General features: G+C 45.6%; 1 protein-coding gene across 1 annotated transcript; it reads left to right on the top strand.

Moving 5' to 3' along the window:
* The first annotated feature begins 3,318 nt into the window (after positions 1-3,318).
* LOC112242177 (major facilitator superfamily domain-containing protein 9) lies at positions 3,319-13,088 on the top strand. Its single transcript, XM_042319881.1, has 6 exons — positions 3,319-3,750; positions 8,243-8,330; positions 8,808-8,851; positions 9,585-9,714; positions 9,985-10,194; positions 10,780-13,088. The coding sequence occupies exons 1-6, from the start codon at positions 3,664-3,666 to the stop codon at positions 11,664-11,666; spliced, it is 1,446 nt and encodes a 481-aa protein (XP_042175815.1). The 5' UTR covers positions 3,319-3,663; the 3' UTR covers positions 11,667-13,088.
* Positions 13,089-13,244: the final 156 nt, after the last annotated feature.

The raw sequence follows: 13,244 nt of genomic DNA, 5'->3' as shown, positions 1-13,244 counted from the left end.
GAGGACAGGAATGGGCTGGGCTGGACCGGGCTGGACCGGGCTGGACCGGGCTGGGCTGGACTGGGCTGGACTGGACTGGGCTGGATTGGGCTGGGCTGGGCTGGACTGGGCTGGACTGGGATGGACCGGGCTGGGCTGGTCAAGACAACCGGGAAACTGACAGTGGCGTGGATCCCTCCCCCTGTGCTATTTTGAGGGGCTGATTGAAGGTGCCTGCTGCACACACTCTCCCCACTGTCAGAGGAGTGGTCTGGGGCAAGGTAGAGGTGGGGGATTCAGGCACAGAATTATCTACCAGCAACTGGCCACCCCCTTCATGCACAAGAGAATCTGGGAGGGAGGGGGTGCAGGAGTAAGGCATTCCTGCGTCCTGCAAATTTGAACCCAACAGACACACACTCAGAACTCCAAGCCACCACCCCATGGTGGGACCAACACACACACACACACACACACACATGCACAACCCCAAGCCACCACCCCATGGTGGGACCAACACACACACACACACACACACACTCACAACCCCAAGCCACCACCCCCATGGTGGGATGTGGAGGGGTTGGTGAAAATAGAATGTGTCCTCATGCGTCACTTCCATGGGATCCACAGGTGTCACTTGACTTCCTGACAGCAGAGACAGAGATGAGGTAAGGCCGAACATCTCTGAGATCTGGCTGATAGGACGACCAGGGCCTCTAACATTTTCATTAAGGACTCCACTGGCATCCATACTGTTTCATTGGCCTTGGCAGCACAGCCAACTGCAATGTAATGTCACAATTAACACATTAGCACAGGTAGAGTAGTGAGTGACAACTCTGATTGGAGGATGGTTATTACCGACACACAATGCAAAGTGATTTGAGCACTTTGAAAAGCACTATATAATTGGAAGGCATTATTACTCTACAAACAAAACACATGACACACACAGGGTTTTATTTTCAAAGCTAGTCTGTAGCTATTGGTCTCGTTGAGTATGAGAGTGGAACTGAGGAGAGCTTGCTGCTCATTAGCATGTAAGAGGGATATATAACACATAGACACACACACACACACATTTAGCACATCGCCCATAGGAAGACAGCCTAATTAGCACAGTGCTACCACTGAGAACATAGGAAGACAGCCTAATTAGCACAGTGCTACGACTGAGAACATAGGAAGACAGCCTAATTAGCACAGTGCTACCACTGAGAACATAGGAAGACAGCCTAATTAGCACAGTGCTACCACTGAGAACATAGGAAGACAGCCTAATTAGCACAGTGCTACCACTGAGAACATAGGAAGACAGCCTAATTAGCACAGTGCTACAACTGAGAACATAGGAAGACAGCCTAATTAGCACAGTGCTACCACTAAGAACATAGGAAGACAGCCTAATTAGCACAGTGCTACCACTAAGAACATAGGAAGACAGCCTAATTAGCACAGTGCTATCGGCTTTTATTTCATCTCCTCTAATAAGGAAATAAACAGATATTTGTATCACCCATTGTCCCTCTTTGAAAGTAACTGGATAAAAAAAAGTTGTGGCCAAAAGTGTTGAGACACAAATATTAATGTTCACAAAGTTTGCTGCTTCAGTGTCTTTAGACGTTACTATGGAATACTGACGTATAATTACCAGCATTTCATAAGTGTCAAAAGCTTTTATTGACAATTACATGAAGTTGATGCCCAGAGTCAATATTTGCCGTGTTGACCCTGTCCTCTGCAATCCACCCTGGCATGCTGTCTGTAACTAACTTCTTCGTCTGATGAGGAGTAGGAAGGATCGGACCAAAATGCAGCGTGGTACGTGTCCATGTTAAATTTATTATATCAGAACACGAAAAATACAAAATAACAAAGTGAGGAAAAGAAATGAAAACCGAAACAGTTCTTTATGGTGAAAACACAAATACAGCAAAACAATTACCCACAAACACCAGGTGGGAACAGGCTACCTAAGTATGGTTCTCAATCAGAGACAACGATTGACAGCTGCCTCTGATTGGGAACCATACCCGGCCAAACACATAGAACTATAACACACAGAACAAACATAGAATATCCACCCCAACTCACGCCCTGACCAAACTAAAATATAGACATAAAAAGGAACTAAGGTCAGGACGTGACAATTGGCAATGAACTTCTGGGCCACATCCTGATTGATGGCAGACCATTCTTGCATAATCAATGCTTGGAGTTTGTCAGAATTTGTTGGGGTTTTGTTTGTCCACCCGCCTCTTGAGGATTGACCACAAGTTCTCAATGGGATTAAGGTCTGGGGAGATTCCTGGCCATGGACCCAAAATATCAATGTTTTCTTCCCCGAGCCACTTAGTTATCACTTTTGTCTTATGGCAAGGTGCTCCATCATGCTGGAAAAGACATTGTTCGTCACCAAACTGTTCCTGGTTGGTTGGGAGAAGAGGATGTGTTGGAACAATTCTTTATTCATGGCTGTGTTCTTATGAACAATTGTGAGTGAGTCCACTCCCTTGGCTGAGAAGCAACCCCACACATGAATGGTCTAAGGATGATTTACTGTTGGCATGACACAGGACTGATGGTAGCGCTCTCCTCGTCTTCTCCGGACAAGCTTTTTTCCGGATGCCCCAAACAATCGGAAAGGGGATTCATCAGAGAAAATGACTTTACCCCAGTCCTCAGCAGTCCAATCTCTGTACCTTTTTCAGAATATCAGTCTGTCCCTGATGTTTTTCCTGCGATTAAGGACACGCTAGAAAAGTGGAATGCGTAGTGAGAATGGGAAGCATTTAATGTTCCAGCCACGTCCAGTAGGTGGACTAGAAGCAACCATAAAACATCCTTATTTAAACATCTACTACACCATCACAAACGAAAGCCTTTATAGGCCTATTGCATACTATTAATGCCGTTAATAATCAGTGCATCTACCTGTGACGAAGTGGCTTTGCGCCAGCCTTGCACAGTCAGAACATGTCATTTTTCAGCAAAAGCAGCATAAAGATAAATAGCTGTAGTACACTGAGAATAGTGTTTACTAGAAAAGTTTATTCTAGTTTATGCTTAATATTCTGGATCTATTTGTTTTCAAGTCGACCGCTGAACACTGAACACCGAGCTGTAAATAATACACCTGACTTCACGCGCCTGCCATCTCCCTCAGCCGTGACACACGTTACTTTCACACTAACTGTTAAAGTAATGATTTAATAACTGCAGACACGTTTACGCAGTCATAGCAAGACACACAGAAGGTATGCATACTAGCACAGAGTCCAACTGAGAGTCTTGCTGAGAGAGTTGCTGTATTAGAACGACTGACAGATATTAAATACAGCGCTTGGTTTACTGTCTGACATCAGGTCGATACCACCTGGTAGATCTCTCGGTGCGCCAAATGGGACGAGACTAGACCCCAGCAGGTCAATCATCCACATGACGCTTCAATGAATCCACTTTGATTAAATGTACGCTATTTTCTGTCAAATATGACAATATCGGTACATCCTCAAAAGTTTGAATTGAGGTGGTTGGAAGTTAAATTGAACACGAACACCCCTGAAGAGAGCGAATATTCCCGAGACTGCATGCAGGGTGTTTTTTGCTATGGTTGATCCGCACTGTAGATGACAGTAAGCGCTTCCGCATCGACCCGTAGCGTGCTGTCATTGCGGGAGAATGAAGAACGCAAAATGTTGCATATTAAATCAAACACCAAGGAGACGAACACGGATTATACAATGTATCTATGTGGTGGGGTTCATGGTAAGTGCAACATTGTAACCTTTTTTGAAGGTTACATTTGAACACGAAAGTATTGAACTCACGCTTTAAATACCTAACTTTTTGGGCGACCAAATGCACATAGAAATACAGTATGAGTTATAAATATGTAACTGCCATTGAAAGCAAGTCTAAGAAGCGGTAGATCTGTTCTATGTGCGATATTTTTATGTCTCTTATTCTTAAATTTAGTTTTTGCATCTTTTACTTTCAGTTTTGTACAGCAGTTTCAAACAGCTAACAATACAATATATTTGGTTATGGAAAAGATCATTCAGAGCAGTTTAGATGGTAAAATGATTATCTACACGATATATGATTTTTTTGTTACATAAACTGAAATTAGACAAACTATTAGAATTTTAGCAACAGTGTATCTTATGGAGTCTAAAAGGGAGAGAGAGAGAGAGAGAGGGGGACAGAGAGAGAGGGGGATAGGGAGAGAGAGGGGGACAGAGAGAGAGAGGGGGACAGAGAGAGAGAGGGGGACAAAGAGAGAGTGTGAGAGAGAGAGTGAGAGTGAGAGAGAGAGAGAGAGAGAGAGAGAGAGTGAGCAGTGCTCTCACATTGGACATTGAACCTGATAGTTGAGGTAAATGCTTACTGATGACATCAGTTTTTTAACTTTACAGGGGCTATATCATGACATTAGGAGCTTTTATGCTATGTCAAATATTGATTATGGTTTAGGAGGTTCCATCATATATGAAATTTGAGACCCTGACATTCAGACTACCACAACATACATCACATGTATTAAACATTGTGCCTGCATTTGCCAAAACATGCATGAATGGATTGTTCTGCAGGCAGTCACTCTAATGCTGATCCAGCTGATCATAAGAGATGGGTTGAGGCCCATCACAGCACTGTCAAAAAAACCTGTCCAGCAGAATCCAGTCCTTGGAAATCTGTGTTTTGCTCTGAAGGACTTGTTATTCTGAGAAGATCAGGGTCTTCACATCTGCCACGTTGTAGTAGGGTGAAGCGCCCCTGTGCACATGTGCAAATACTCTTTTACTGTGTGAGAGCAAATTCTTGCACAGTGCACATCTCAAATCGGGTCACTACCTTTCAAAGTGTGGTACATTCTGGGCTAAAAGGTAAGGCAGAAGCAACCGACTGCAGTGTTGCCATTGTTTATAATGTTGACATAAACATTTCTCCAACCACCATACCCCACATTAGCAAACTGAACATATACAGTATGTGTGTACATCACATGAGATTTGTAATGTTCACGCAAGTCAGACATGTAGGTGCAAGTCAGACATGTAGGCGCAAGTCAGACATGTAGGCGCAAGTCAGACATGTAGGCGCAAGTCAGACATGTAGGCGCAAGTCAGACATGTAGGCGCAAGTCAGACATGTAGGCGCAAGTCAGACATGTAGGCGCAAGTCAGACATGTAGGCGCAAGTCAGACGCAAGTCAGACATGTAGGCGCAAGTCAGACATGTAGGCGCAAGTCAGACATGTAGGCGCAAGTCAGACATGTAGGCGCAAGTCAGACAGGCGCAAGTCAGACATGTAGGCGCAAGTCAGACATGTCAGACATGTAGGCGCAAGTCAGACATGTAGGCGCAGACAATCAGACATGTTAGTCAGACATGTAGGCGCAAGCGCAAGTCAGACATGTAGGCGCAAGTCAGACATGAGGCGCAAGTCAGACATGTAGGCGCAAGTCAGACATGTAGGCGCAAGTCAGACATGTAGGCGCAAGTCAGACATGTAGGCGCAAGTCAGACATGTAGGCGCAAGTCAGACATGTAGGCGCAAGTCAGACATGACATGTAGGTGCAAGTTAGACATGTAGGCGCAAGTCAGACATGTAGGCGCAAGTCAGACATTAGGCGCAAGTCAGACAAGGCGCAAGTCAGACATTAGGCGCAAGTCAGACATGTAGGCGCAAGTCAGACAAGGCGCAAGTCAGACATGTAGGCGCAAGTCAGACATGTAGGCGCAAGTCAGACATGTAGGCGCAAGTCAGACATGTAGGCGCAAGTTAGACAATTGTTATCCTCATAGAAAGGCGGTGACCCGACTTCACAAAAGCAATCGTCTTGAAACCACCAACAGACCATTAACTTTTTTTTTAAATGAAGTGATCAAAGGTCATGAAGTTTTCACTGCAGTCAAATGCAAGTTCTCAGCAGCAGCTCTTCACCAACATCAGCTCTTCACCAACATCAACTCTTCCCCAACATCAACTCTTCACCAACATCAGCTCTTCACCAACATCAACTCTTCACCAACATCAGCTCTTCACCAACATCAACCCTTCACCAACATCAGCTCTTCACCAACATCAACTCTTCACCAACATCAACTCTTCACCAACATCAACTCTTCACCAACATCAGCTCTTCACCAACATCAAGCTCTTCACCAACATCATCAGCTCTTCACCAACATCAACTCTTCACCAACATCAACTCTTCACCAACATCAGCTCTTCACCAACATCAACCCTTCACCAACATCAACCCTTCACCAACATCAACTCTTCACCAACATCAGCTCTTCACCAACATCAGCTCTTCACCAACATCAGCTCTTCACCAACATCAGCTCTTCACCAACATCTGCTCTTCACCAACATCAGCTCTTCACCAACATCAACTCTTCACCAACATCAACTCTTCACAAACATCAACTCTTCACCAACATCAACCCTTCACCAACATCAACCCTTCACCAACATCAACTCTTCACCAACATCAGCTCTTCACCAACATCAGCTCTTCACCAACATCAGCTCTTCACCAACATCAGCTCTTCACCAACATCTGCTCTTCACCAACATCAGCTCTTCACCAACATCAACTCTTCACCAACATCAACTCTTCACCAACATCAGCTCTTCACCAACATCAACTCTTCACCAACATCAGCTCTTCACCAACATCAACTCTTCACCAACATCAACTCTTCACCAACATCAACTCTTCACCAACATCAGCTCTTCACCAACATCAACCCTTCACCAACATCAACTCTTCACCAACATCAGCTCTTCACCAACATCAGCTCTTCACCAACACCAGCTCTTCACCAACATCAGCACTTCACCAACATCAACTCTTCACCAACATCAAACCTTCACCATTGTGGGAGGCTTTATTGTCAACCAATCATAAGGGTCTCACTAATTGATTGTACAATGTGTACACCCATACACCCATCATTGTGTTTACTTGATAGCTACCTACACAAATAGCTAGCTAGAACAAAGTGTTAATAAGATAAATTCATTAAAAAGATTAAAAGCAATACAAATAAATATTAGGATTTCAGTTTGTGATTGTGTGCCTTAAGGGTTAGATACATGTTTACTTTGACATTATTAAGAAAACCTTTTATTAAACAATGGCAACATTGCCATGTTGATCTGAACCTTTGCTGTTGGAAAACCATAGTAGTGTCTGACATTGTTGCTTTAGTTTTACCACCACACCATGACGTAGTCGCTGAGTCTACCTTTAAATTATCAAGTCAATCTCAATGTCACCCAAAGCTTGAAAACTTCATTTGATTTCTTCCCCCAAAAGCTAAAACTGTACATAATTCATGATGGTTTTAATTTAGTTTGTTTTGAAGTCAAAGATAATAGTTTCAGTATAGTTTTAGTTTTTCAAACGGGTTTGTTAATTATTTTATTTCAGTTTACTAAATTGTTTTTGAATGATTATTTTTCTTCTCAGTTTTTGTTTACTATTATAACCCTCGATTTTTGACACTCATTTGTGTACTGGTTGAAGGTCACTAGACTGAAGGTACAAGGACTGATCAGACAGTACCAAATGTTCAAGACAAAAGACAGTGATTTTTCCACCTGCTACAGAATGACAGTGTTCACAATGTCATCAGTACAATAATAATCCGTTTGTTCTCAGTCCTGGTACCTTCAGTAGCTCTGGCGTCAATTACTATCAAAGGAAATGAGAACAACCCATAGCAGTCAGTGACAAGTCTAGTGACCGCCAACCAACACACAAACAAGTGTCACAAATAGATCACTGGAAATCATATGTGTTACAGAAAGGGAAAACTAAAATACAAGCATTGTGTTAATCACTCTAAACTGAATGAGAACTTAATTCACCTTACATTTCCCCACTACAAACTTCTTCCTGGGTGTTTGTTGTGGTCGTTGTTTATGTGTTGTCTATGACAGTGTCGTTGCTGTAGCTCAACAGTGTTTGAACTAAAAGAACACCTGCTGCAGTCACTCAGTCTATGCTCTCTCTCTCTCTTTCTCTCTCTCTCTCTCTCTCTCTCTCTCTCTCTCTCTCTCTCTCTCTCTCTCTCTCTCTCTGCTCTCTCTCTCTCTCTCTCTCTCTCTCTCTCTCTCTCTCTCTCTCTCTCTCTCTCTCTCTCTCTCTCTCTGCTCTGTCTCCTCTCTCTCTCTCTCTCTCTCTCTCCTTCTCTCTCTCCCCCCTCTCTCTCTCTTCTGTCTCTCTGTCTCCTCACCAGGACCTGTTTGGGGTGAGCTTGATCATTCCCCTGCTGAGTCACCATGTCAAGGCCCTTGGGGCCAGCCCCACCGTGGCAGGCTTAGTAGGTATGAAGATGATGAAGATATAATACCAGAAAAAACAGGAGAGTTCACATCAGTGTCATAGTTTGTAATATGTTTTCATACATCAGAAGTGGTGGTATAATTTAGCTGTAGCTGGCCAACCTGGGAAATTCTAAAGAATACACTTATTGCATGAAATATTGTATGAAACAAATGAATTGGGACCTGTGAGGACAACAGATGGAGGAATTGTCTTTTTCTGCTAAATAAGCTTTCTCTCTGCGTGTGAAATCACCAGCTGATATACTTACTCATTTCATATCACTGTGAGCACTGATTGAGTTCACAGGGTCTGATAGCTTATGCAAAGTGCTACTGCGGCTTACATCGTAGGCAAGCTGTAATCATAAATATCTCTAGTGGCTAGCGGCTCACCACTGTTAGCATTGGTCTATAAACAACAGTTCAACATTCAGAATGGGTCATAATCTGTACCTAATGCATTGGTTTATGTTTCAGGCTCCACATATGGGATCCTACAACTCTTCTCTAGCACTATAGTGGTAAGTACTGACGGCGTTCTGAAGACAGACAGTAGTATTGTGGTACTGTATGACTTGTTGAACGCCAATGTGTTTCTGGTATGACAGCATAGAACAGTTACACACACACACACACACACACACACGCACGCACGCACGCACGCACGCACGCACGCACGCACGCACACACACACACACACACACACACACACACACACACACACACACACACACACACACACTCACACACACACTACCCTAAGACCTCACCTGACATGGTGTTTGTGTCCTTTGGTCTCCACAACGATGTCAACATCTGAGGTTCTGATAGGACGTCAGCAGTGACCTGGAGTTTGATGGTCTACCATGCACTAACCACTAACACTCCATGAACATCCACAAATTCCTCTGAATCTACGTCTCTTAACAAGATTGATACTGTATGCTGAGAGAGATCTCCTCTGAAGAGAGACAGAGGTTCTCAGAGTAGAGTTGTGAGAGGCACTTCCCCTTCCCCAACAGTCTCCTGAAATTGGTTTACATCTCAGGGGTCATGAGAGGAGGAGAAGGAATCGTTTGTGGCCCCAGTGAACAGACAGGGAGGGAGGGAAGGGTTGATGGAGGGAGGAAGGAGGGAGGAAGGGTACAGCCAGGTCTCTGTGGTAATCCCCACAGGCCACATCCAGAAAACAGCCAATTCAATTGACTCTGATTTCATTGTACTATGTGTGATGATGGTGGTTGTGATCGGCAGGGCAGCTGGAGTGACGTGGTCGGGAGGCGATACTCTATGCTGATGTGTCTGCTGCTGAGTGCTCTGGGCTACGGCCTGCTGGGGATGTCCACCAGCATCGCCCTATTTCTCCTGGCTAGGATCCCTGTGGGTGAGTCAAACTGGGCGGGAGAGGGGGAGGTAGAAACAATTAGGTGAGTCAGGGAGGAGACTTCTTTCTTCAGAGGCTTTAGCCTCGAAAGACCTCTACCATATATCTGAGTCTGAATCGTTCAGGTATGTAAAAACCAAAAAATACTTAGATGTTTTAGATGCACCGTGACTGTCAGTAAAAACATAATTGATCATTAACATTCTGTTAACACAAACATAAAAACAACTTCTCTGTCATGTGTCTGCTCCCTCTCGCTCTGTCCTCCAGGGCTGTTCAAGCACTCCCTGTCCATCTGCCGGGCCCTGCTGTCTGATCTGGTGTCTGAGGTGGAGCGCCCCCTAGTGATGGGACACTTCAACGTGGCCTCCAGCATGGGCTTCATCTTGGGACCCGTGGTGGGGGGCTACCTCACTGAACATGACGGAGGCTTCTACACCGCATCCTTCACCTGTGCCGCCATCTTCCTCCTCAACACAGGTAGGTGGGATTTCTCCTGTGCCGCCACCTTCCTCCTCAACGCAGGTAGGTGGGGTTTCTCCTGCTCCGCCACCTTCCTTCTCAACGCAGGTAGGTGGGGTTTCTCCTGCGCCGCCACCTTCCTCCTCAACGCAGGTAGGTGGGGTTTCTCCTGCACCGCCACCTTCCTCCTCAACGCAGGTAGGTGGTGTTTCTCCTGCGCCACCATCTTCCTCCTCAACGCAGGTAGGTGGGGTTTCTCCTGCGCCGCCATCTTCCTCCTCAACGCAGGTAGGTGGGGTTTCTCCTGTGCCGCCATCTTCCTCCTCAACGCAGGTAGGTGGGGTTTCTCCTGCACCGCCACCTTCATCATCAACGCAGGTAGCTGGGGGTGAGGATGAGGAGAGGAGATGGGGGAGGGAGGGAGGGAGAGGCAAGGAGAGAGAGGGGAGGAGCAGGAGAGTAGGCAAAGGGTGTGCAAGGCACTTATGTTGGTATTCCCAATTCCAACCAATTCTACATCACACCTTAACTCTTAGCCATTTTGTGGATGTGGAAGGATGGGACGTGTGCTGTCTAACCTTGTGTTTGTTGTGTTCCATCCAGGTCTAGTTTGGCTGCTTCCCTGGAGCGATGCACTAACCCCACGCACCGATGCTAACTCCAACAGCAGCGCTAGCAATGCCAGCTGCCACGACAACGACAACCACTTCACGTCAACACATCAAAACTGCTCCCAAGGCAACAGCGACAACCAAACGACAGCGCCGGCGGCAGCGGTCACGGGATCCGTGGCTCCAGAGAAGAACCAGAGGAGCTGGAACTGGGATCTGGACTGGGGGGAGGTGTCCCTGCTCCCTTCTGCCTGGCGTCAGCTCTCTTCGGTGGGCTCCAAGATTAGCAGTGTGGCCTCCTCAGACATGTGGGACCTGTTCCTGGTGCGTCTGCTCATGGCCATGGCCATAATGCTGTACTACAGTAACTTCTCCCTGGCCATGGAGGAGCGCTTCATGCTGAAGCCCAAAGCCACAGGTTATCTAATCAGCTACAGCTCTACCCTGGGAGCCCTAGCCGGGTTCTTGGTGGGACCCATCACTAAACTGTACGGTAACAACATGTCGGCGCTGTTGCTATACTCTTCGGTCCTCACGTGTTGCCTGATCCTGCTCTACGCCGTAGCGCCCAGTGTCTGGCACGTGTTTTTATGTTCCACTTTCATCGCCATCTCTACAACCATCGGACGCACCTGCATCACTGACCTGATACTGCAGAAAGGGGGCGCTCACGACAGCGGCACACTCATCGGGGCGGGGCAGTCAGTGACCGCGGTGGGGCGCGTGCTCGCACCCCTACTCTCGGGGCTGGCCCAGGAATTTAGTCCCTGTGGGCCCCCGATTCTGGGGGTAGGGCTGGCGTTAGCGGGCATCGTCCTGCTGTTGGTCAGGGTGCCAAAATGGGATGAGAGGGGCAAGAGGAAAGAGGCACAACTCTGAGTCACTCACAGTGAGAGAGTGAATGAATGAGAGAGTGAATGAATGAGAGAGGGTGAAAACTACCACAGCACTGGAGACTGGAGACTGATGCAGAACTGTTGGGGCTGGTTTTTGTTGACGTGTCATCTGGGGGTTGTTTCATTGTTTGTTTTTTTAGCCACAACTCCAGCTCTGTTGGTTGGGTCTCGATGTGATGACATCACAGCACCGATAGGACCCAGGTCATCATCAGCATCGCTCTTCCCCCCACTTCAGTCCCCCAAACAGACCGGGTCATCATCAGCATGGCTATTCCCCACTTCAGTCCCCCAAACAGGCCGGGTCATCATCAGCATGGCTATTCCCCACTTCAGTCCCCTAAACAGACCGGGTCATCATCAGCATCGCTCTTCCCCCACTTCAGTTCCCCAAACAGGGGAGAATGCAAAAAGTTCAGTGTTGCCAAGGCGACCGTGAACAAAGCCAGCAACCCTCTGTAAAAGGAATGGGAAGTTGTCCATGCTAAGTTAGCTTAGCGTAGGTCAACAGCATGTCAGTGGCTCATTAGGTTCTTATAACCTAGAAATATTCAAATGTTTATGTCTCTAGTGAGAGGCAATAATTCAATTAAAAACAACAACATATAAGTCTAATGTTACTCTAATGTAATCCTGCTCTTCCTTAATAACCACTACAAATAGTCCAGGAAAGTATTGGTACTGAGAATGCTAATTTCCCCCAAATGCTCTGTTTCTGACCTATCTTATGAGGGTGGACAGCAGATGAAGGGGCTCCTCTTTCCTCTCTGGCGCCACATTCTATTTTCTCTCCCTTCTCACAGAAGTGTGCACTCCGTCACCCTCCCTTTAAGGGTTGAACATATTTGGATTGGTGTGAATACATCCACACCAATCCAGTGCTTTTGAATCCTTTTGTGTGAGTGATCTAGTACACACTGGGGAAACGGATCAAGAACCTTAACTGAGCTTGAGTACTGGTTGTCCACAGGCACATATCTAGGATTCATTTACCCTTCCTAAACCCTAAAATCCTAAACCCTAACCACGCGTGGGGAAGTAAAACACATTTTCCAAGGATCTTAGGTCAGTGTCTGTGGGTAACATCATCGTACTTCCTTTAACCACTACGGTATCAGGGCCTTTTCAATGGAAATGTTTACTTTTATACAAATATATCATTTATTTTCAATTTTAAATCATTTATTTTCCCTTATTCTACATTGTCCATGTTGAGTTTAGTCTAATTCATAAATGTACTGTTCATTATTATTTATATATGAATGATCTTATTTTGAATGGAGTTGCCCTTACACTGACCCAAATGCTACTGAATGTTATGAAGACACTTATTGTGCTGAATGATTCATATGAAGGAAGTAAAGATCATACCATTTGACAATAAAATAAGTTTATTCCTAAACAAGTGAATGTTTTGAATGTAAATGTCAGTTCCATAACTTCAGTTGAATTTTTTTTCAATTTGATGATGGATGACTGATAGTTTGAGATTTCTTTCTCCTACAAGGTGTTTTTAGCTCTGTTGCTAATGCTGAGTTCGTGACATCCCATAAATTCATAA

Source organism: Oncorhynchus tshawytscha, linkage group LG03, assembly GCF_018296145.1.
Source record: "Oncorhynchus tshawytscha isolate Ot180627B linkage group LG03, Otsh_v2.0, whole genome shotgun sequence".
Lineage (NCBI taxonomy): Eukaryota > Metazoa > Chordata > Actinopteri > Salmoniformes > Salmonidae > Oncorhynchus > Oncorhynchus tshawytscha.
This window is presented reverse-complemented; position numbering and strand designations above follow the sequence as displayed.